The sequence below is a fragment of the Anabrus simplex genome, chromosome 4, assembly GCF_040414725.1.
Source record: "Anabrus simplex isolate iqAnaSimp1 chromosome 4, ASM4041472v1, whole genome shotgun sequence".
Classification (NCBI taxonomy): Eukaryota; Metazoa; Arthropoda; class Insecta; order Orthoptera; family Tettigoniidae; genus Anabrus; species Anabrus simplex.
This window is the reverse complement of record NC_090268.1, coordinates 303559530-303582399: the sequence shown is the minus strand read 5'-3', so window position 1 is coordinate 303582399 and position 22870 is coordinate 303559530. Positions and strand designations below refer to the sequence as shown.

General features: G+C 42.1%; 1 protein-coding gene across 1 annotated transcript in view; it reads right to left on the bottom strand.

Moving 5' to 3' along the window:
* LOC136872673 (uncharacterized) overlaps nucleotides 1-1296 on the bottom strand; it is a 108786-nt gene extending 107490 nt beyond the window's left edge. The window contains exon 1 of the mRNA XM_067146484.2: nucleotides 863-1296. Coding sequence (XP_067002585.2) covers nucleotides 863-1196 — 334 coding nt within the window. The 5' untranslated portion in view covers nucleotides 1197-1296. The remainder of the gene's footprint in view (nucleotides 1-862) is intronic.
* Nucleotides 1297-22870: the final 21574 nt, after the last annotated feature.

Here is a 22870-nt window from a genome sequence, read left to right as displayed (position 1 = left end):
TATGTTTATTACAAGTAAAGCGATATATATATATATATATGAGAATAGTTGCTGGTAAATAACGTTAATTTTTGAAGCAAAAAGTGTTAGTAGTAACCTAAGTTAATAGTGTATTGTACTGCGGTGAGACCTGATATACAGAGATGAGGAACTGGTAAGGAAATGATAATGCTTAGGAAAAATGTATGGTCCAGTGAATGATTAGCAGATTTTGGAGTGTAAGGGACAATGGAGAGACTAGAAAACAGTACAACAGATCAGGTATTGTTTTGGAAATTACAAGTAACAGATTGCGATTCATGGGTCACGTGGAAAGAATTCCAAAGGATAAGGAGGGTCAAGAAAATTTTCAAAGATGCTGAATGAGGAGGAAGCAGAGGACCTGGAGAAGATGCTGGGTAAAAATTTAGTCCATACCGTGCAATAAATAAATAAACAAAATAAAGGCATAAGTGTTCAAGGAGGCCAAGGCCTTTCAAGAGCTGTAATGCCACGGAGTAAGTTGGAAAGCCAAAGTGCAAGTTAAGCAATATCAGTTTCATCTTGATATTCTGTAGTTGCCACATGATCATTCCAGTTTTCCTATACAGCAGGCCACTCACTGTCTGTTCCCAGCTGTCTCTTGCTTTAATGTGCCCCTTATGAAAGGAAATAAATAAATTTAGTTGAAATCAAGTAGAGAATTTACAATGCAAGTTTATGCATTCTGCCTATATATACAAAATAAAACAAATCACCAACCAGTATTTAAGATATTTTAATAGGGTCTTCCTGATGTCAACTTTATCTTCAATTGTTTAGCACTGTGGAGAGCATCCCTACATTCTGACAAGAAAACAGTATACATATTTTATTTGCCTACCTGGAGGTACGTACGGCAAAGCACTACAGGGTATTGGGGCATTTCTTAATGTCATTACACGATCTATATCATGAAAATAAGGTTCAATACCAGTTCCCGATATATTGCCGGATTTCTTTGCTTCCCTATAACGAACAAGGATATTTTTAATACGCGTGCGGCACTGTCTTCCATTTACATTAAATCCTTTCCGACACATAAATCGTGCTATATTATCCCATATGCCCTGATTTCTTAGAGTAGCCTTAAGCTGCTTCTGAACGGTGGTCTGGGACCAAATTGAAATCAGCATCGCTGTTCCAGCATAACTCCACATGTATTTCTGATCGTTCATCCTACAAGCGCTCCAATGAGAAATACTTCAAATATTATCGGAGAGAACCTCACTCTTGCACTACGTTACAGACAGCTTCACCCACGATATAGGTTATCTAATTCAGTTTTAGACCGATTTAAGGAGTCAATTCGAATTTCGAATCGATTGGAAGGACAGGGGTGCCCAAACGAAATGTGACTTGAAGAAAATGACTATTTAGTCGGGAAATTCCAAGAAGAGAATGTCATTGACGTCGGTTACGGAATCTAGCATTTCTTTACTCAGGCGAAGACAAAGTTGGTCTTGCTCAAGCTAAGTAAAAAAATAATTCATTATTGCTTAAAATTACTTCACACATACATAATTGCATATGTGAATCGGATAAAAATACTTGCCTAGTCAAGATAATCTAGAACTTAGGGTGACCGCGTATTAGATCACTATTAATCAAAAGTGATATTTCTATTAGATAATCTGTCTCTTATTATTAAATGTTCTTCAAATTATAATCTAAAGGATAAAGTTCAGGTGTAATGAAACTAATATTTTATTTGACCCAAGTCTGAAAATGATGTCCAAACACCAAAGAATATCGACAGAAAGCCACAGATATATCGTAAATATAGTAAATAGACTACAGCAGCGAATTTCCTGCGTTGTGTCAGTGCCGTGTTAACTCGATTATAGAAATATTGCGATACTATATAATGTTTATTGAGTAAACTGACTATATATAATGGTGAAAAAAAATATTGTGCTATATAAAGACAGGAAGTATGAGGATGAGTTGAAGAAATAAGTTATACATATTAGCAATCCCGACATTACTACTCACAACATTATAGCAAATATCATGGCATAAATTTTGACGTTTTTACGCGCAAGTGAGAATGAACGAAATACAGCAGTCTAGTCGCACGGCAAAACTCCCATCGCAGTCTACGATTCTATATTGTGACCGTGAGGCCACAAATGAGTGAACAGGTGTTGGTGCGGCTTGTGTTCGGTTGTCGGCGAGATGGGGTGCGCGCGACCTTGGACAAGGGCGAGAACGAGTTTTTTTGTGCGGAGAGCGGCCGGCTGGCTAACGGAATAAAAATAAAAAAATGAAGGTTGGCGAGTGAAAGAAGGAGGCCAGCGCGTGTCACCTGTAATTGCGAGGAACGATATGAATGAAATATTTGTAATATCTTTGGTGGCGGCGTGCATAATTACGGAAGGCTCAAGGATTAAATCAAAATAAACTGGATAAAAGAATAGCACATTTGGAGGATATAAATTAAAAACTGAAATTTTGGAATAATTTACACGACCTTGTGGCTGAAATGGTGATGAAGTGTAGATTCGTACAGTAGAAGAATTTAGTGTCTAAATTGACTTTACTTCCGTGCATGTGCACCAGACATGATATTTAAGTCATGTGATACGAATACTCATGGAGCTCTGGGTGACTCTCTTTCAACACTCTCTCCTCTGATTTGGATTGCACCGAACTCCGTCGCACCTTCAAATCATTTTTGCTCGGCCGGGTGGCTCACCATCTATAACTTAGCTTCCCGCCGATTCAATCAGCATATTAGGCCGACACCTAGTTGGTAGTCAGCCTCCCCAGCACCATGCCCAGCTGCGTGCTCCATGACATCGATCCCGCTCTCTCTGACCAGGACTTACTTGCCAAACTCCAAATGGCACACGTCCCAGCCCGAAGCGTCTCAAGGATACTGCAAGACTTCGTCCCTACACGTCGGGTCCTGCTACATCTCCACTCAGCTGACGCCGTTTCACATTTTCTCGCCAGCGGAATCTACTTGGACAGCCAGATCCACCGAGTGACATCTTGTCCTTCGTACTTTGCCAACGAAACACCACCACAGTGGACTCCGTCCCAACCATCTTCCTCTCATTTCTACACAACTCCCATCGCCACCACCACCAGCACCACCATCACCACTACCATCGCAACGACCAGCACGCCCTCCATCCCTCTCTATCCTTCTGTCCCGGTCACAACTGTTATAACATGCCATCCTTCTCCTCTCATGACTTCTTTCCTCCCTGTCTGCCCTAGCCCTGAAGGACCTCAACACCTGAACCAACCCACTGAGACATCTCCGTCTACAGCTGCAGCACTGCCTTCGTCACCACCATCTACGCACGCCGCCGACGCAGCAGCCTCCGCTGCACCACCATCCACGCAGTCCTCATCGACCTGTCACACCATGTACAGCTGTGTGATACGCGGAGAGGATCCTGCTCTATCAGCTCGAACGATTCTCCAGGAACTTCAAGCCGAAGGCGTCCCAGTTCGTCGCGTCTTTCGGATCAAGAACTCCTCCGGCCCGACGTATATGGTCCGCATACACCTTCCAACTGCCGAAGATGTCCAACGACTTATTGCCAATGGAGCTTACATCTATCGCCATCGTCATAAAGTTGAGCCCTCTCTCTCCCCACCTCAACCTATTCGCCAACGTTTCAACCCACCATATTGCCGCCCCCGGCCAATTCCTCCTTTCCAACCTAGTACACCCGTTTGCCCACGCCTTTCCCCACCTAATTTCTTCCCTCCACCACCTCCAACGCTAGATATCATCCGACTCCTCATCACTTCCCTTAACAATATCACAACAATTCTGCAACTCCTCACATTCCATTTCCACCCTGCTACATTCATTTAAACTTCACTCCTCGAGCACACTTCCTATCGTTCCCATCTCCCCAGCTAAGAAGACCCACCGTTACTTCCTCATGAATATTTACATCGCTATCCCCATCTTCCTCTTCTATCACACCTTCTACTTCTTTTCCCTTCTCCCGGCCCGAGAGATCGGGGGGGGAATGAAAGCAAAAAAAAAAAAAATACTCATTCTCACACACTGGCGTGTTCCTGGACTATCACCTTCAGTCGCTCAGCGTGCGAAGACACAAAAACGCTTCTCCACGCAAGGTCTCTTTTTGTTCGGCCGGGTGATTCCACACCTCTACTATTTCACCCCGCCGATCCCAAACACGCATAACGGCCTGACACCTAGTTGGAAGTCGGCCTCCCACCATGTATACCTGTGTCATCGAAGAAGTCAGCCTTGCTCTCTCCAACGACGACATCCAGACTGCCCTCCGCGGGACCGGCGTCCATAGCGCCTCACGGCTCTATGATGGCCCCGACCCATCTCCCGATGTACTTCTGTATTTTGCCTTTGAAGACGACCGCAATCGCCTCCAAGCAACCGGAGCGCTCCTCCATGGCTACCGATACCGAGCGACCTCTACTCCATCATATATATTAGCCAAGCTGCCAGAAGATGAACCTACTACGCCTGTTACAACTGCTTCGCCCGTCGTAACCTCACCCCCTCCTCCATCGCCACCGTTGTTCCCTAGTCATACCAACCCTGTTACCACCACAACTACTACCACCACCGTCACCACCACCACTGCATCCACCTCCCCAACCCACCCTACCACCACTACAACTCTATCCCATCCTTTACCCCTTATGATGTCTACACTCCCTAACCCTCCCACCACTGATCAACCAAGACCTCAGTGTATAACCTCCCAGCCACCTGCCGAGCGAACAAACACTGGGACTTCAACAAACATGGCCAATTCACCATCACCACCACCGTCGCCCAACCGTACTCATAACTACAGCTGTGTTGCTTGCGGGGTGGACCCAAGTATTCCTACTGACATCATCGCTACTCACCTCCGTCAGCAAGGACTGCCCGTACAACGAGCACTTCGGATACACAACGCTGATGGTCCAACGTTTTTAGTTCGCCTCCACCTGCCGACGCCCGAAGACGTGAACCAACTCATCACTCATGGGATCAAGCTATATGACCGTCACCATCGTGTGGAACCCTCCCGTTCGCCTCCCCAACCTTCGACCCGATTTACCTTTCCTCGTCGCCGACCCCGGCCGGACCCTCCTCCTGTTTACCCATCTCCACCAGTTTGTCCTCCCCTTCCTCCGACTGGTTTCATCCCCCCAACCATCCCAACGTTTGAACTCCTTCGACTTCTCCTCACTTCACTTAATCACATGACAGCCAGCCTTCATCTCTTTACCTTGCACCTTTACCCCAGCACTTCCTTCTACACTTCATCTCTCCCCCTTGCACACCCCCTTATCCCTCACACCCTTTCGTAAATCATATATGTTTTATGTATCATGTACTTATGACTTAAATAAAGCAATTGTGTAATACCCAGGCATAGGCACAATTCCTCTCCCATCTCCTAACTCTCCACATCCTTTACCCACCTCCTTCTTCCATCACATCTCCCCAACCCGCCCGCATCTCTTGGCCAGAGAGAGGGCGACACCCTCTAGGTGGCCCGCCCCACCCCTTCAGGGTGGGGAATGAAAGCATTGAAGTAAGTAAGTAAGTATACTGGCTTCACTCCTGTGCTCTACACGTCTGAAAATTGGATACAATTTAGAACAGTGCTGTGATCAGACGTCGAATGTGCAGATATTAATCCCTTAAGTACGTGTCATTTCCAAAATACAGTTACGTGTGTGTTTGGAGCCTACTCTAAAGCATTTTGTGTAAGTTTCAGCTTTCTTACGAGTGGACGCGGAAGACGTGGACGTGAATATTTCCAGAAGAGGACGGAACTTCGCATCATGGATTACCAGTGCTTCACCATGAAGTTCTAAACCTTTGACCATCGTTGGCGGCGTCGGGATGCAGATTCTTTCGTCGTGGCATGGCTGATTGAGAACCCAGACTTCCAGACATGAAGATTTCTCTATAAGTTAAGTCGATTACGTCTCATTTATATCTGTTCTATGTAGTTTTGTTCCATTCTTTCTTTCTTCTTAGTAAGCTATTTTGACACATTTTATGGTTGTTTATTTGCTCGAATACGTCGTAAAACTGACACATGTGATTACTTAATGACCATGTGGCCATGAATTTGACAGTGAGGGTTCTGATAGAGTTATCCATGTGTTATCGACACCATCTTTGCTTATTGAGTAAATTTCGTCACGAATATGAATTAATTTATGTCTGATGGATTTAATGGTAGGATATTTCGTCCACATTTTCTATATTTTCCTTGTAATGGAACTTCTACTTGTACCTCGTGTCTGAGACAACGTGTCATCGGGATATTGAGTCCGAATTCTATGTACGAATTTAATGTGAACATGTGCATTGGGAGCATGTGATAATTAGTTGGAGTAATTAATCATCGAGACACTTTTAAGTGGATATTATGTATTTGTAGGACGTTGGTAGGTCCTGATATTTCATGGCTACACATATTTGAGATTAGGATGCGACAAGTTAGGGTCGTCATTGTGGTACACTGTACGTGTAGAGTATATGGAATAATTGTGCATGGCACAAATCTTCGTGAAACTGAGCTTTTCACATGTTAATGGATTATTCGCGATAAATGCAGTGTAGTCTAATGTTAGTGTCTTCAGATGAAGAAAATGAAAGTCCATGTTAATTGATGTACTTTTTAATTCGTGGGAATATCCCAACTTTTCTCAAGTAATCCAGTAATTTCAAGCTCAAGGTACAGATGAATGTTCGAGAAGGCCTTAGGTCTAAAGAACAGGTCTTCGACGAAATATCTAAATAATATCTGATTCGTGACTATATCAGCTCATTCGTTGATGCAATTTTTCGCTCTCATGTGATAACTCAATCTTGTTGTAACTCAATAAATTTGTTAATAGGAGAGTAATACGGTTGATCGACACTCGTCGACATGTACATAGTGTAGATATTTTCTTCTTGGTACTTACAGTCTTCTTGACAATTTCCGTAGTTAGCTGTAGAAGTAGTAATTTGTTAGTATTTAGAGGATTATTTTTTTATGTGTTCTGTTCTGAAATATGTGACACTGATATTATCGATTGATAGTGGACAGGATTTCCACATGAATGGTATTCTCCCCATTTACTTACGTTTGCAAGCCCAGGAGGCGTTTTATTTTGTTTAATTATTGGTCAAATACTTAACGTTCAGTATAAATTCTCACGGAAAGAGATGTGAGATGACGTGAACAGGTATATCCGACGTCTCGGATTAACTTAGAGAAAACCAAGGCAAATTCAACTTTTCATTTTATTGTTAAGACAACGACTGTAAATTTTATTTTTGCTATGAGTGTTAACTTTTTGAATCTTGGATATTTCTTTATTATATTCGTTCTTACAATTACTGCATTTTTTCCAGATTGTCGATGAAGGCTTGGCCCAGACCTCATTTTTTCTGAATGAAAATTTTTAATTCAACTTTAAACCAATAATTTAATAACTTTAAAGACGAGAAAAAATTTTTTTTTCACAATGTAAATACTCTGTTAGAATGTCAGGGAAATAACTGTCGTGTACCATCCCATTTGTTTGCACATAGGTTTGTTACATCAAGAGCCATATAAAATTCCATAACGTAACGATCATAATCATAATCATAGATTTCAGGATGGCCAATATTGCATTTAATTAAATAAAAGTGTCACATTTGTTCTATACTTGGAACGTGCTTATTTGATGAACCCTATGATAATCCTGCCACATTCATTTATTTTATAAGCCTACAGCCACCGAACTGAGCACCCCTGGGGTGTCTCGTGTTCGCAGACTGACTACGACGGGCACATCTTAGTGGCTTTTCCCATCCGTGGGGCATCTTAGTGGCTAGTCCCTTCCGTGGGGCTCGATTTGTAGCTTAAAAAGTGGCTTAATCCATCGTGGAATTTGATTAATTGCTTCTCCACGTGGTTTAAATTGACTTGCTCAAATTACTAATTATTCAAGGTTCGGCAGGTTCATTTCAGATTTAATGCCATCCCAGTTAGGTAGAATTCTAACAGAGTACGCGGAATTTTCAGAATATTTTACTTATGACGATGTGTTTCACATGGAAAAATGAGGGTTAGGAATCTTCTTCATGAAACTTGAATTTGCCTTATCACAATCAACATGTCTGGGGGGAAAGTTTCTGCATTTCGGCGTTTGCTGACACAGGTCACTTTATGAATAATAGAATGGATCTCGAGGAGATTAGGAAGTTATTAGAGACTATGACAGTAGAGAGTAGGAGAGCACAGGAGGAGAATAAAGAGGAACTCAGAAAAATGCAGGAAGAGAGTAGGAGAGCACAGGAGGAGAATAAAGAGGAATTTGGGAAAATACAGGACGAGAATAAAGAGGAATTTAGGAAAATTCAGGAAGATAGTAATGAACGATTGAGTCAAAAAATGAACATTATGGGTGCTGCGATACAGGAAGAGGCAAAAAAAGGTCGTGACGAACTATATGCAAAACTGGAGGAAACAAGTTGTCGGATTGACAATATCGTGTTAGAGTGCAGGGAAAATCAGAAAAAAACCCTGGAACAAGTTGTTACTTTGACCAGCCAGATTAAAGAGGATAATAAGGTTATCACCGGGAAGGTCACCGCTCTTCAGAGTGACGTAGTCCTAGTCAGAAATAACATTGAATCTGTGAGGAAGGAGATAGATGTTATAAAGGTGGAGATTTCTACGGCACAAGAAGAGATGTCAGAACAAGTGAAAAATCTTAGAGGAGAGGTCACAGAAGACTTAAAGAAAATAAAAGAGAAGGTCGACGATGATCTCCGTTCCGTAAAGGACAGTATCTCAGTCAACCAAATGGAGATACAAGATATTTCACTCCAGTTCGATGATATCAAGAGCATGATTGACAAGGACAAGTCGGAAATACTCGAACAAATTATTAATCTTGCCGGAGATGTCAAGTCCGGGAAACAGAAGATGGAGGAAAATATGGACGCCCTCCAAAAATTAGAAAAAGAAGTAGGATTCTTGAAGTTGCAGGATAGGAGCACTAGAGTCTTAGTGACATCATTAATGGACCGACAGAGTAATGTCGAAGAGGTCGTACAGGCTAAATCTACTGTAACAGAAGGAATATCGCCCGTAGCTGAATCGTCTCAGAATATTACCCACATTGAACAAACCACAGTAAATCTCAATACTACACCGGCCCAAAGTGTACCGCAAATCATTAATTTTATCCGAATGAGCGAGGACAGGCCTAGAAAATTCAACAACTTAAACGGGGTCACACCTAAAAATTTCATTAGGGACCTTGATGAATATATTCGTGAACAGAAGATCCCTACTGAAAAACATCTGCGAACAGCGGAGAAATTTTTAGAGGGAGACGTGCTCAACTGGTACCATGCTTTCCGTTATACGTTTGAAGACTATGAAGGTTTCAAGCGCTTATTCCTACAGAGATACTGGGGAGCGGATCTGCAACAAGCACTACGGTTGGATTTGTATTCACGAAAATATTCCATAGATGGGCAGACGCAGTACGCTAATTACTTCTGTAATCAAGTACGACGAATGAAAGACCTCGACACTCCACCATCTGAAAATGAGTTGGTTCAAGCGATAACAAAGCAGTTTCCTGTGGAAGTACAGCGTTTACTCATTGCTGCTAATGTTCAGACCGCGGTGCAGGCTGAGGCCATCCTCAGACAGCTCGACCATACCGTGAATGTCTCAACAGTACCGAAAACTCAAAGGAGCAATATTTACCAGGTCAACGTAATAGACACTCCGAAAAACCGGAATTCGACTCCAATGCCTGAAAACGGAAATCAGAGTGGACCTAAAGAGTACAAAAACTATCCCAGAGCGTACGACCGTCGATGGGAAGAGAGAAGAACGAGACCCAGAGAGGACAGGATGGAAGATCCGAAGAATGTCCGAAGAAGGGGAAATTACAGGACACGGGATCGACCACAGGACTACAGACGGAATAGGCCCTATGATAGGCCTAGATATTATTCGGATCGTAACAACCAGAATTTCAGAGACGAGATGGAGAACCGTCATCGAGAAAGCATGAGGTACATTGAAGAATTAAGGAAGGAAACTGAGAAGGGCTCAAAATGGAAGGACGCCATTCATAATCAAGACACCGATCCAGATGTGATGGGAGCCGAGAGCCTACAGTTCCAGCGACACCGGAATTCACCTCACGACGATAGATTAAATCCCTCGGCACCACAATATCAACCTGAAAATCAGGGTGCCAGAAGAAAAACTCCAATGTGAAGATATCAAACTATTACTCTCCTACGACCAGTTATATTCAATGCCTCGAACCTAAGACTCTACCGTAAAGCAGAAGAGTGAAGAAAGAAAAAGAAAAGACACAGGTCGGCTGTCGAAGAAATACCAGTTTGTGTCGTGCAGAATGATTACCGTTCAGACAACTGACAGATGCTTGGAAATTATTAACACCGTGGAAAATTAAACAGTGAGGTAGACAGCATACAGACCACATTTTAAGGAATGAACGTGATCTAAAAATTTTTAACCTTGTTTAAAATTTTTTGTCCCAGTAAGAGGTGGATGTGACCGTGAGGCCACAAATGAGTGAACAGGTGTTGGTGCGGCTTGTGTTCGCTTGTCGGCGAGATGGGGTGCGCGCGACCTTGGACAAGGGCGAGAACGAGTTTTTTTGTGCGGAGAGCGGCCGGCTGGCTAACGGAATAAAAAAAAAAATGAAGGTTGGCGAGTGAAAGAAGGAGGCCAGCGCGTGTCACCTGTAATTGCGAGGAACGATATGAATGAAATATTTGTAATATCTTTGGTGGCGGCGTGCATAATTACGGAAGGCTCAAGGATTAAATCAAAATAAACTGGATAAAAGAATAGCACATTTGGAGGATATAAATTAAAAACTGAAATTTTGGAATAATTTACACGACCTTGTGGCTGAAATGGTGATGAAGTGTAGATTCGTACAGTAGAAGAATTTAGTGTCTAAATTGACTTTACTTCCGTGCATGTGCACCAGACATGATATTTAAGTCATGTGATACGAATACTCATTCTCACACACTGGCGTGTTCCTGGACTATCACCTTCAGTCGCTCAGCGTGGAACGTCGTGAATACTGGCTTCACTCCTGTGCTCTACACGTCTGAAAATTGGATACAATTTAGAACAGTGCTGTGATCAGACGTCGAATGTGCAGATATTAATCCCTTAAGTACGTGTCATTTCCAAAATACAGTTACGTGTGTGTTTGGAGCCTACTCTAAAGCATTTTGTGTAAGTTTCAGCTTTCTTACGAGTGGACGCGGAAGACGTGGACGTGAATATTTCCAGAAGAGGACGGAACTTCGCATCATGGATTACCAGTGCTTCACCATGAAGTTCTAAACCTTTGACCATCGTTGGCGGCGTCGGGATGCAGATTCTTTCGTCGTGGCATGGCTGATTGAGAACCCAGACTTCCAGACATGAAGATTTCTCTATAAGTTAAGTCGATTACGTCTCATTTATATCTGTTCTATGTAGTTTTGTTCCATTCTTTCTTTCTTCTTAGTAAGCTATTTTGACACATTTTATGGTTGTTTATTTGCTCGAATACGTCGTAAAACTGACACATGTGATTACTTAATGACCATGTGGCCATGAATTTGACAGTGAGGGTTCTGATAGAGTTATCCATGTGTTATCGACACCATCTTTGCTTATTGAGTAAATTTCGTCACGAATATGAATTAATTTATGTCTGATGGATTTAATGGTAGGATATTTCGTCCACATTTTCTATATTTTCCTTGTAATGGAACTTCTACTTGTACCTCGTGTCTGAGACAACGTGTCATCGGGATATTGAGTCCGAATTCTATGTACGAATTTAATGTGAACATGTGCATTGGGAGCATGTGATAATTAGTTGGAGTAATTAATCATCGAGACACTTTTAAGTGGATATTATGTATTTGTAGGACGTTGGTAGGTCCTGATATTTCATGGCTACACATATTTGAGATTAGGATGCGACAAGTTAGGGTCGTCATTGTGGTACACTGTACGTGTAGAGTATATGGAATAATTGTGCATGGCACAAATCTTCGTGAAACTGAGCTTTTCACATGTTAATGGATTATTCGCGATAAATGCAGTGTAGTCTAATGTTAGTGTCTTCAGATGAAGAAAATGAAAGTCCATGTTAATTGATGTACTTTTTAATTCGTGGGAATATCCCAACTTTTCTCAAGTAATCCAGTAATTTCAAGCTCAAGGTACAGATGAATGTTCGAGAAGGCCTTAGGTCTAAAGAACAGGTCTTCGACGAAATATCTAAATAATATCTGATTCGTGACTATATCAGCTCATTCGTTGATGCAATTTTTCGCTCTCATGTGATAACTCAATCTTGTTGTAACTCAATAAATTTGTTAATAGGAGAGTAATACGGTTGATCGACACTCGTCGACATGTACATAGTGTAGATATTTTCTTCTTGGTACTTACAGTCTTCTTGACAATTTCCGTAGTTAGCTGTAGAAGTAGTAATTTGTTAGTATTTAGAGGATTATTTTTTTATGTGTTCTGTTCTGAAATATGTGACACTGATATTATCGATTGATAGTGGACAGGATTTCCACATGAATGGTATTCTCCCCATTTACTTACGTTTGCAAGCCCAGGAGGCGTTTTATTTTGTTTCATTATTGGTCAAATACTTAACGTTCAGTATAAATTCTCACGGAAAGAGATGTGAGATGACGTGAACAGGTATATCCGACGTCTCGGATTAACTTAGAGAAAACCAAGGCAAATTCAACTTTTCATTTTATTGTTAAGACAACGACTGTAAATTTTATTTTTGCTATGAGTGTTAACTTTTTGAATCTTGGATATTTCTTTATTATATTCGTTCTTACAATTACTGCATTTTTTCCAGATTGTCGATGAAGGCTTGGCCCAGACCTCATTTTTTCTGAATGAAAATTTTTAATTCAACTTTAAACCAATAATTTAATAACTTTAAAGACGAGAAAATTTTTTTTTCACAATGTAAATACTCTGTTAGAATGTCAGGGAAATAACTGTCGTGTACCATCCCATTTGTTTGCACATAGGTTTGTTACATCAAGAGCCATATAAAATTCCATAACGTAACGATCATAATCATAATCATAGATTTCAGGATGGCCAATATTGCATTTAATTAAATAAAAGTGTCACATTTGTTCTATACTTGGAACGTGCTTATTTGATGAACCCTATGATAATCCTGCCACATTCATTTATTTTATAAGCCTACAGCCACCGAACTGAGCACCCCTGGGGTGTCTCGTGTTCGCAGACTGACTACGACGGGCACAATATAGTGGGTATCCGAAAGCAATGTTATCATATTTTCACCAAGTTCCTGCTTAACCCCATATATTGATATAATCTAGTGCTGGGGACGGAGCGGAGCGGAGCGGAGCAGTTGTTGTGACGTCATCACCCGGTAGTACCGAGTGAACTACCGAGTGAATGTCCTGACGCGGGACTTTTAAACACGTTATAGGTATGGCACTGTGAAGGTATTGCATCCCCCTATTAATACCCTTCTCTCACAACGTAACAACTGTAAATAACTGCATATATATTCACTATAATTGTTATATACGTAACTGCTAGGGAGTAGGAGGTAGTATGTGGAATAAATGTTAGTAACTCGTATAATTAACTCATTCGAATAGTGAAACAAAGTATGGCGCATACCTACCGAAAGGGTTTGTATACAAGGGGATTGGAAGTTAACAGAAAAGTAATGTATTAACAATTATTTCGTAAGTTCATGTGATTCGGTACACTGTTAATGAGAAGAATAACCTGAATATAAAGAATCTTATCAGAATATAATGAAAAACACTGACATAATTTCATCTACAGGATGACAAAAGTAATTACGTAAATGAACGTTGACTGGAATGTCCTTCTTTGCAAATGTGATTACAAAACAGATCTGATAACATACTACTACACGTCCCAATGCCAAACAGCTATCAGTAGAATGCTTCCATAAATGCAGTTATTATATTATATTATATTATATTATATTATATTATCATCATCATCATCTGTTTACCCTCCAGGTTCGGTTTTTCCCTCGGACTTAGCGAGGGATCCTACCTCTACCGCCTCAAGGGCAGTGTCCTGGAGCTTCAGACTCTTGGTCGGGGGATACAACTGGGGAGTATGACCAGTACCTCGCCCAGGCGGCCTCACCTGCTATGCTGAACAGGGGCCTTGTGGAGGGATGGGAAGAATGGAAGGGATAGGCAAGGAAGAGGGAAGGAAGCGGCCGTGGCCTTAAGTTAGGTACCATCCCGGCATTCGCCTGGAGGAGAAGTGGGAAACCACGGAAAACCACTTCCAGGATGGCTGAGGTGGGAATCGAACCCACCTCTACTCAGTTGACCTCCCGAGGCTGAGTGGACCCCGTTCCAGCCCTCGTACCACTTTTCAAATTTAGTGGCAGAGCCGGGAATCGAACCCGGGCCTCCGGGGGTGGCAGCTAATCACGCTAACCACTACACCACAGAGGCGGACATATTATATTATATTATATTATATTATATTATATTATATTTGATGTGCCACCACCCGTCGCGTATGTGCGGGCACAAAATTTGCATTTTGCGTGTTTCCTATTATCAGTGATGTCAAAAAACTGCCAGACATCCGACGGTTTTCGTGGCATTTGTGGAACAACGTTCTGTAACAATTTCATTAAATTCCTTTAAATGTTCTAAAAATATAACTACTATCTACGAATATGTTTAAATATCACACTAACACCACAACTATAATCTAACAGACGTTACATTATCTACAAAACATAACAAGCGTAGGAAATATATACGTACATTCGAAACACACAGATTGAATACAGGTACTTTCGTACGTGTGTTGTGCGCTACACTGTGCTCAGGTCCTCCGCGAGTACTCGCAGTTGTAAGCGGAGGGGATCGGTGGTGCGCTCTACCGCTACAACCGGATTACTCATCGGTATTACTCGCTCCGTCCCCACCTCTAATATAATCTAGAATAGAGGTGTGACGGTCCAGAGAAAATGTGTCACTGCTCCAACTGCTCCAGTGACACGACTGGAGCAGTGACACGTTGCCGGTCCAGTGACAAACCGGTCCAACCACAGATGGAGCTGAGGAGCATGGGATAGCATTCAGAGCGCGGTGACACGCTGCCGGTCCAGTGACAAACCGGTCCAGCAACAGATGGAGCTGAGGATCATGGCTCCGCGGTGACACGCTACCGGTCCAGTGACAACCGGTACAAGCACAAATGGAGCTGAGGAACACTGTTGCCAGCCCATAAATATTTTCTCCACCAATTTTTAGTTCAAAATCTGCTAAATTTCGAACTGAAGTAAAAGAGCATATATCAACTGTGTTAATAGAGGGGATTAACTCAACACTCACCGCACTATATGCTCTGAAACAGATCTGCAGATCTGACGTCCTGTGGTTGCATATGAAGCCACATGGTACTACTCTCTTTCAAAATATATGCTGGCAGTTCAAAGTGCAAAGCACATCCGGAAATTCTCAAATCTGTTTCGAAAGTTACTTTCACTTTCATTACTGTTTTCATTGGTTTTGATAAGTACGGAAAAAAACAATGTCTAACACTTTCGCATTTATATTGCACTACCAATAGGTAGTGTTTGGGATTACTAGGATGCTTAACCAACTAGTCTTTTAAATTTTAATTCTTTAACCACTTTTTACGAAATATCTGACTGTACATTTAACCTTTTCTTTTGACATATTGACATACCAAACATAACCTGACGTCAAAAGAAACACGATATCAAACACGACACTACCCGTCTCCTCTCATCAAGAGCACAGTAACGATTGCAACCAATTCTGGCTAAGGTTGTGGGCCAGAGCTGCTCTCATTGTGTTATACGGGCCCGCCTGAAAAAATTACAACTCGGACCCTGTCAAATAAAATGTAAAATGTATGAATAAAACCAAACTCCATTGCGCAACAGCGCCGAAGGGTCATGACCTACCAAGCGAAAGCAAACCTATGAATAACTACTGCAAATTAAATCACCGAGCTTGATAGCTGCAGTTGCTTAAGTGCGGCCAGTATCCAGTATTCGGGAGATAGTGGGTTCGAACCCCACTGTCGGCAGCCCTGAAGATGGTCTTCCGTGGTTTCTCATTTTCACACCAGGCAAATTTAATTAATTAAGACCACGGCCGCTTCCTTCCCACTCCTAGCCCTTTCCTGTCCCATCGTCGCCGTAAGACCTATCTGTGTCGGTGCGACGTAAAGCAACTTGCAAATGAAATCACAACAGGAAGATGTAATGCAATACATTGTCAATTTATGTAAGCAAATGAATTATTCATTACTGTAAGATTTCGAACAAAATATTTAAAGGTTCTTTAAGTTGATGCCATCCTGGTGGGAACATCCAAATGTTGTCCATCGATAACATCACAGGGAAATTAAATTAAAATTACCAATCTCTATTCCCTGACAGGTTTACAGGACGCGTGTACGTCTCCGATAACCCTTCCAAAAATAGGAATTCATGCTCCGCACGTGTGAATGAGTCATGCACTCAAATGCTATTACTTAGGAAATGTATACATGGCATCACGCACCCACACGATTACGCGAAGCGCTGTGCTAGTATTTACTTGACTCACCTAATTTACCAAATGATAAATTAAAGTATACATGGCATCACGCACCCACACGATTACGCGAAGCGCTGTGCTAGTATTTACTTGACTCACATAATTTACCAAATGATAAATTAAAATCCACCAGAATGATATTATTATTATTATTATTGTACCGGGCGGTACACCTCCACTCCGCTAATTTAAAATGTGCGCCTGTTGAAACTCCTCTGCTGGAGGAAGTCCGAACTTTATTGACAGTATTAATTTTCTACCTTCTCAGAAGGTGTCACCACGTGGAAAATTTTGAGTTTTTGAACTGTGTCATTTTTGATGTGTTTTTGTTTCGCTTGAAGTAAGAAGTGTGAACTTTCTCTTCTAGAGGACACTACTGAAGATCTACAATAGTGCAACCTAGTGCGGAGTCAAAGAACTATTTTTTTGGAGAAAATTTAATTTCAAGAGTTTGTTCTTTGTTAAATTTCTTTCTATCATTGTTTAAGTTGGCAATATTTACCCCTTTCTTCCCCTTGTGTTGAACCTAACCAATCCCGAATTTCTTAAATTAATTTCTATCCAATCAGATGTATCTTCCCCCAACTTGAATCTGTTGCGGGGTCCTATCCAATAAAGAGTTTGTGGGAGGGTGTTTTCTTTCCCCTAACGCCTAGAAACTTCCGCGAGAGTATTTAAACTGCTGATTTTTGGGTCTCTAGGCCACTTCTGTTCCATCTTTCAGTGTGTTAAGTACATAGCAGGGGGCGGGAAGCGCCTCTTTCTTCTCCAGCCGTTCAACACAAGGTAATGGCCGATTAATAACTTCCTTCTTTGCTAGCTCAGCAGTTTAACTTTCGGGGCGGGTTCTAAGCGTTCAACCATGTAACCTTTTCCTAAAATGTAACTTCTCTTTTCATCTATTCTCTTGTAAAACGACATATTGGGATAGAGAGTGCTAACCCTCTCGAGCTCCCACTCACATTGTCTTGAGGTGAACTTATTTTCTCAACCTATTTTTCGTTAATGTAAAACAAATTGTTCTTTCTTAAGTCACCTCTTTAGCATGGGATTAGCCCTTGTATTAACGGCCTAGTGCCAAGTAGGTCTTAATCAAAGTGTATTAGGAGTGCAAGTTCGCCTCCTCTCAAATTGTTATTTTAGAGGTCATTTAATTAACCTGCTTTTCTTTTAATAGACCTCAGTAGATTGGGTATTTTACCCCTGTGTTTATGTCCGTTGAGGACAACTTGAAGGTGGAATTTGGTGTGGCCTGGGAGAGGCTTAAATTTTGAGAGCGAGTGGCTCTTTTGAAAATTCTGGGTTGTATGCCTCATGGAGGTTTTTCAGTGTAATTTGGAGCAAGGGCTCCTAGGTATAAATGGGGTTTTCTCCCCCTCTGTTAAAACTTGTGTTTGAGGTAAAACTGAGCTGATTGCCCAAGCATTGTGAAGTCAGGGCGCGAAGCCCAAATTCTGTAAATATTGTAACTAACCCCTTTTGAATTGCTACTTTGTACCTGCCATGCTTGTTATTTCTTTGTTTTCGAAAAGAAAATATAACCTTGTTAACTTTTAAATTAATTTTACATTGCACTATAATTTCGTAGCTTGAAACCCATTCACACCCGCACCTTCTTTCACCTCTACCTACCACGGAAAAGTCCGTAACAAGTGGTAGCAGAGCGTGGTTGAATGGGTCTCAATTTAGCCCCTTTTGACGGCTAAATATTGTTTGTTCCGAACTCTAACTATTTTCCCAGTTGCTGGAATTTTTTGAGTTTTTCAAAATTGGTCTGTCATCATGCCCGGCCCTCGCGATGTTCTCCTTCTTAACTATTTGCGTAAGGAGGAGTTGATCTATGAATTAACTATCAGAAATGTGCAATCTGGAGGCACGGTTGCAATAGACACTAACAAACTTAGAGAGTCCCTTGATTTGCCCATTTCCATCCCCAATTTGGGAGAGAAAGAAATTGACGACTCTCTTTCCACGATCACGGAGAATATTACTGGGCTAGCTTCTGTAGTTAGTTTTTTTGATGAAAATGATCCGTCTCCTAATCAAATTAAGCGTGTGCAAGGCAGGCTATATCATTTTTCGAATAGGGTTAACGATCTGTTGTCTCTAAAACTGAATGATGTTCAGAGGAAGGAAGCTAGTACGCTCTTGGAAAATATTTCCGAATTATCTAGTAAGGTCACTCAATTGTTAACTGGGGAAGTTCCTCCCAAATCTGATCAACCCACCATAGTAAATGCAGGTAGTGAGGAAGCGCCTCCCAAGGGAGAAGTTAATAGAATAACCGTTGCTGCTCAAACTATCCCTGCCCCACTGGACAACGAGTCTGAACGCCGTGCATCGCTGAGTAACATCCGTTCTGAATTAACTTCCTTGCCATTGAAACCTTTACCTACTATGTCACCCGGGTTTAGTAGCTTGCCTCATCCATTGGCAATGTTGCTCAGAGGTATATCTAAGTTTTCCGTTAATACCACCAGTGATGTAATTTCATTTTTGAGATTTCTAGTGGAATTTCAGGATCATGCCCTTGTTTTTTCTCTTTCTCCATGTCAAATCCTGCAAATTATCTATCCGTATGCTATTGGTATTCTCTCTGATAAAATCGTAAGAGCCATTGCCGAGCAATCATCTATTGAGGATTTCCATGCCCATTTGCTAGCTAACTTCATCCCTGCTAGGGCCAGGTCCTCCCTTATTCAGAAGTACTATTATCGTGTACAGCGCTTGGATGAAAACTTGGCTGATTTCATACAGGACATTAAGTTTTATACTAGGGTGTTTGCCCTTCATTTTCCTGAAGATCAGATTGTACAGGCTATTGTAGAGGGAATTTCACCTCCCTATAGGTCATATTTGTGTTTCGCGGCGTGCCCGCAAACTTTCTCGGAACTTGAAGCATTGGCCGTCTCAGCGGAAGGAGTTAGATACGCCGATTCTTTGCGTGTCGCGAAAGAACCCCCGCCTTCCATTAGTAATACTCGGCCTCCACCTCGCCGATCAGTCACCCCCCGTAAATGTTATGCTTGCGGGTCGCCTGACCATCTGCGCAATAAGTGTCCTCTGATCAAAACTAGTAGGGCAAATAATGGAGCTGGTTCATCACAAGGCTGTTTTAAATGTGGGGCTTTCTCACATATCGCAAAGAATTGTCCCAATTCGAATAGCACCCCCTCCTGCTCAACTTCTGGTGTAACTTCCAACAACAATCAAAAGTGACTAGTGGCTGCGGCTGAGTCAACTAATTCTGCTTCCCAAGGCTCAGCCCCTGGCAAAAAGGTCGAGAATTCAGGGAACGATAAGTCTTCGAATACATCTTTTGAATGCCCCAAAGAGTGCCTTAGGATCGCGGCGGATACCCCCGCACCTGTTCCTTTTCTTAAGATTAAGTTAAATAACGAGCCTATAACAGCTCTCTTAGATTCAGGCAGTGTTTGTTCGATTATTTCGGCTGAATGGTATTCTAAATTGAAAGCTGTTTGTAAACTACCTGACTACGTCTCATCTTCTATTCAATATGTTTCGGCTAATTCATCACCATTAGAAATTCTAGGTTCCGTACTGGTCAAAATTCGTATTTTTAAGTTTACTTGGAAAATTAAATTGTTTGTGGCTAAGCACCTGTCTTGCCCCATCATACTGGGAGCGGACTTTATTTCTCACACTGGTCTTGTGCTCGATCTTCAGAGTAAGTCGTGCACATTCAAATTTGTGTCCAATTGTAAAATTCCCTTGTTAAAGTGTAATTCTGTGTCGTGTTCATCTATTTCGCCTACCCAGGATGAGATGTTGTTAGACCTTAGACATCTACCTGAGGAGCAGGCTGATAGTATTCGTAAATTATGTCAGTCATTTCCAGAGGTGTTCTCTGATACTCTTGGTGTTACTGACCTTATTGAATACAAAATTGAGGTCACGGATTCGATTCCTGTCCGTTTTCCACCTTATAGGCTATCTCCACCTAAAATGAAGGCTCTGAAAGAAATTATCGATCAGATGTTGAAGGATGGTATTATTAGGCCCTCTAAGTCGGCGTATTCATCGCCTATTTTTCTAGTCCCGAAACCCCAAGGAGGCTTCAGGCCTGTCATTGATTACAGGGCTCTCAATCGGAAGGTGGTGTTGCAATCTGTGCCCCTTCCTGACCTTCATTCTTGTTTTTCATGGTTTCGTAAGGCCAAGTTCTTCACCATCTTGGACTTAAATCAGGCCTACAATCAAATTCCCCTTGCCGAAGAGTCTAAACACCTTACAGCGTTTGCCACGGACTGGAATTTATATGAATACAACCGCGTGCCTTTCGGGCTCCCCACGGGGGCAGCTGTGCTCACTAGGCTACTAGATAGGGTCTTCTCCGACATCAAATTCGAGTACTTATATCACTATTTAGATGATGTCGTCGTATTTTCAGAGACTTTTGAAGAACATCTAGATCATTTGCGAGAAGTTCTCGATCGCCTTCGTAAGGCTGGGTTAACTGTTAAGTTGTCCAAGGTTGCCTTTGCTAAGCCCTCTATGTCATTCCTAGGGCATATTGTGTCACCCGAGGGTGTAGCAGTCGATCATTCTAGAACACAGGCCATCCGTGATTTTAAACCTCCCAAGGACATTAAAGGTATCGCCAGGTTCATTGGTATGGTGAATTTCTTCAGGAAGTTCATTCCTAACTTTGCTAATAGAGCGGCGCCCTTAAACCTTCTTCGTAGGAAAGGCATCAAATTCGAGTGGGGACCTTCTCAACAAGCCGCTTTTGAAGATCTTAAATTAGCGCTTTGTAATGCCCCTGTACTTGCTATGCCTGATTTCTCGAAGAAATTCATCGTCCAAACCGACGCGTCGTCGTCAGCAGTAGCTGCAGTCCTTCTTCAAGAGACTGAACTAGGGAGGCGACCTATCGCCTATGCCTCTAGGACCTTGTCGGCTCAAGAAGCCAAGTATTCCATCTATGAGCTCGAAGGTTTGGCAGTCTTATTCGCCTTAGAAAAGTTCCGTCTCTATCTGGAACACGTCAAATTCGACCTGGAGACAGATAATCAAGCATTAAGCTGGGTCTTAGGTAGGCCGCGTCGTACTGGTCGTATAGCCCGCTGGGCTATTCGTATTTCCGCCTTCCAGTTTGATGTTAGACATATCAGAGGTACCGAAAATGTTGTTGCTGATGGACTCAGCCGTATGTTTCATAACGACGTCGAGACCCACGAACCGGTCGACAGTTCATCACCTCCCGAGTCCATACTATCTGGTGTTTATGCCATCTTAACAGATGCTCCCATGCTTTTTAGGGATATTGAGAAATACCAACGTGAAGATCCGACGCTGGCTCCGATAATGGAAACCCTTTCTTCTGGGGAACATGTTGTCCCTTATGTTCTGAGGAATGGTGTTCTATGTTGCCCATCGAGGCATGATAGGATGATGAAAGTTGTCGTTCCAGCTGTTCTTGTACCTATGATCTTCAAGTATTATCATGAGACCCCATTAGGAGGGCATCTTGGAATCTTTAAAACTCGTGAGAAGATTCGTGAAATGTTCATCTGGAAAGGTATGGACGGTGAAATCCGGGAACTTGTAAAAGCTTGTAAATCTTGTTTGCTCAGTAAACCCACCATGTCCACCAAGGTAGGCCTTTTGTCTTCGCATCAAGCGTCGCGCCCCATGGAACGTCTGTATATCGATTATGTAGGACCCTTCCCCCAGTCAAAGGGTAATGCTAACAAGTTCATCTTTGTGTGCGTAGATGGTTTTACCAGATTTTCTTGGTTATTTCCGACTAAGCTGGCTACCGCTCAGTCTACCATTACCTGCTTAAATTCTATTTTTGCTTCTTTTGGTCCGTGTCAATATATTGTATCTGATAATGCTAAGGCTTTTACATCTAATTTATTTCGTAAATTCTGTTTTGACTTATCAATCTCTCATGTAACTACTTCTGCTTATTACCCTCAACCATCTCTGGCTGAACGGGTTAACCGTAATCTCAAGTCCGCACTTATTGCCTATCATCATGAAGATCATTCCAGGTGGGACACGTCCCTGCATTGGATAGCTTTTGCTTTGAATTCGGCGGTTCATGAATCTCACAAGTTTACTCCAGCTTCTTTGATGTTCAAGTTTGTTCCCAACTCGCCGCTCTCTAACCTCTGGTCTCTGAATGACATTCTACCCGAGATAATAGATCCG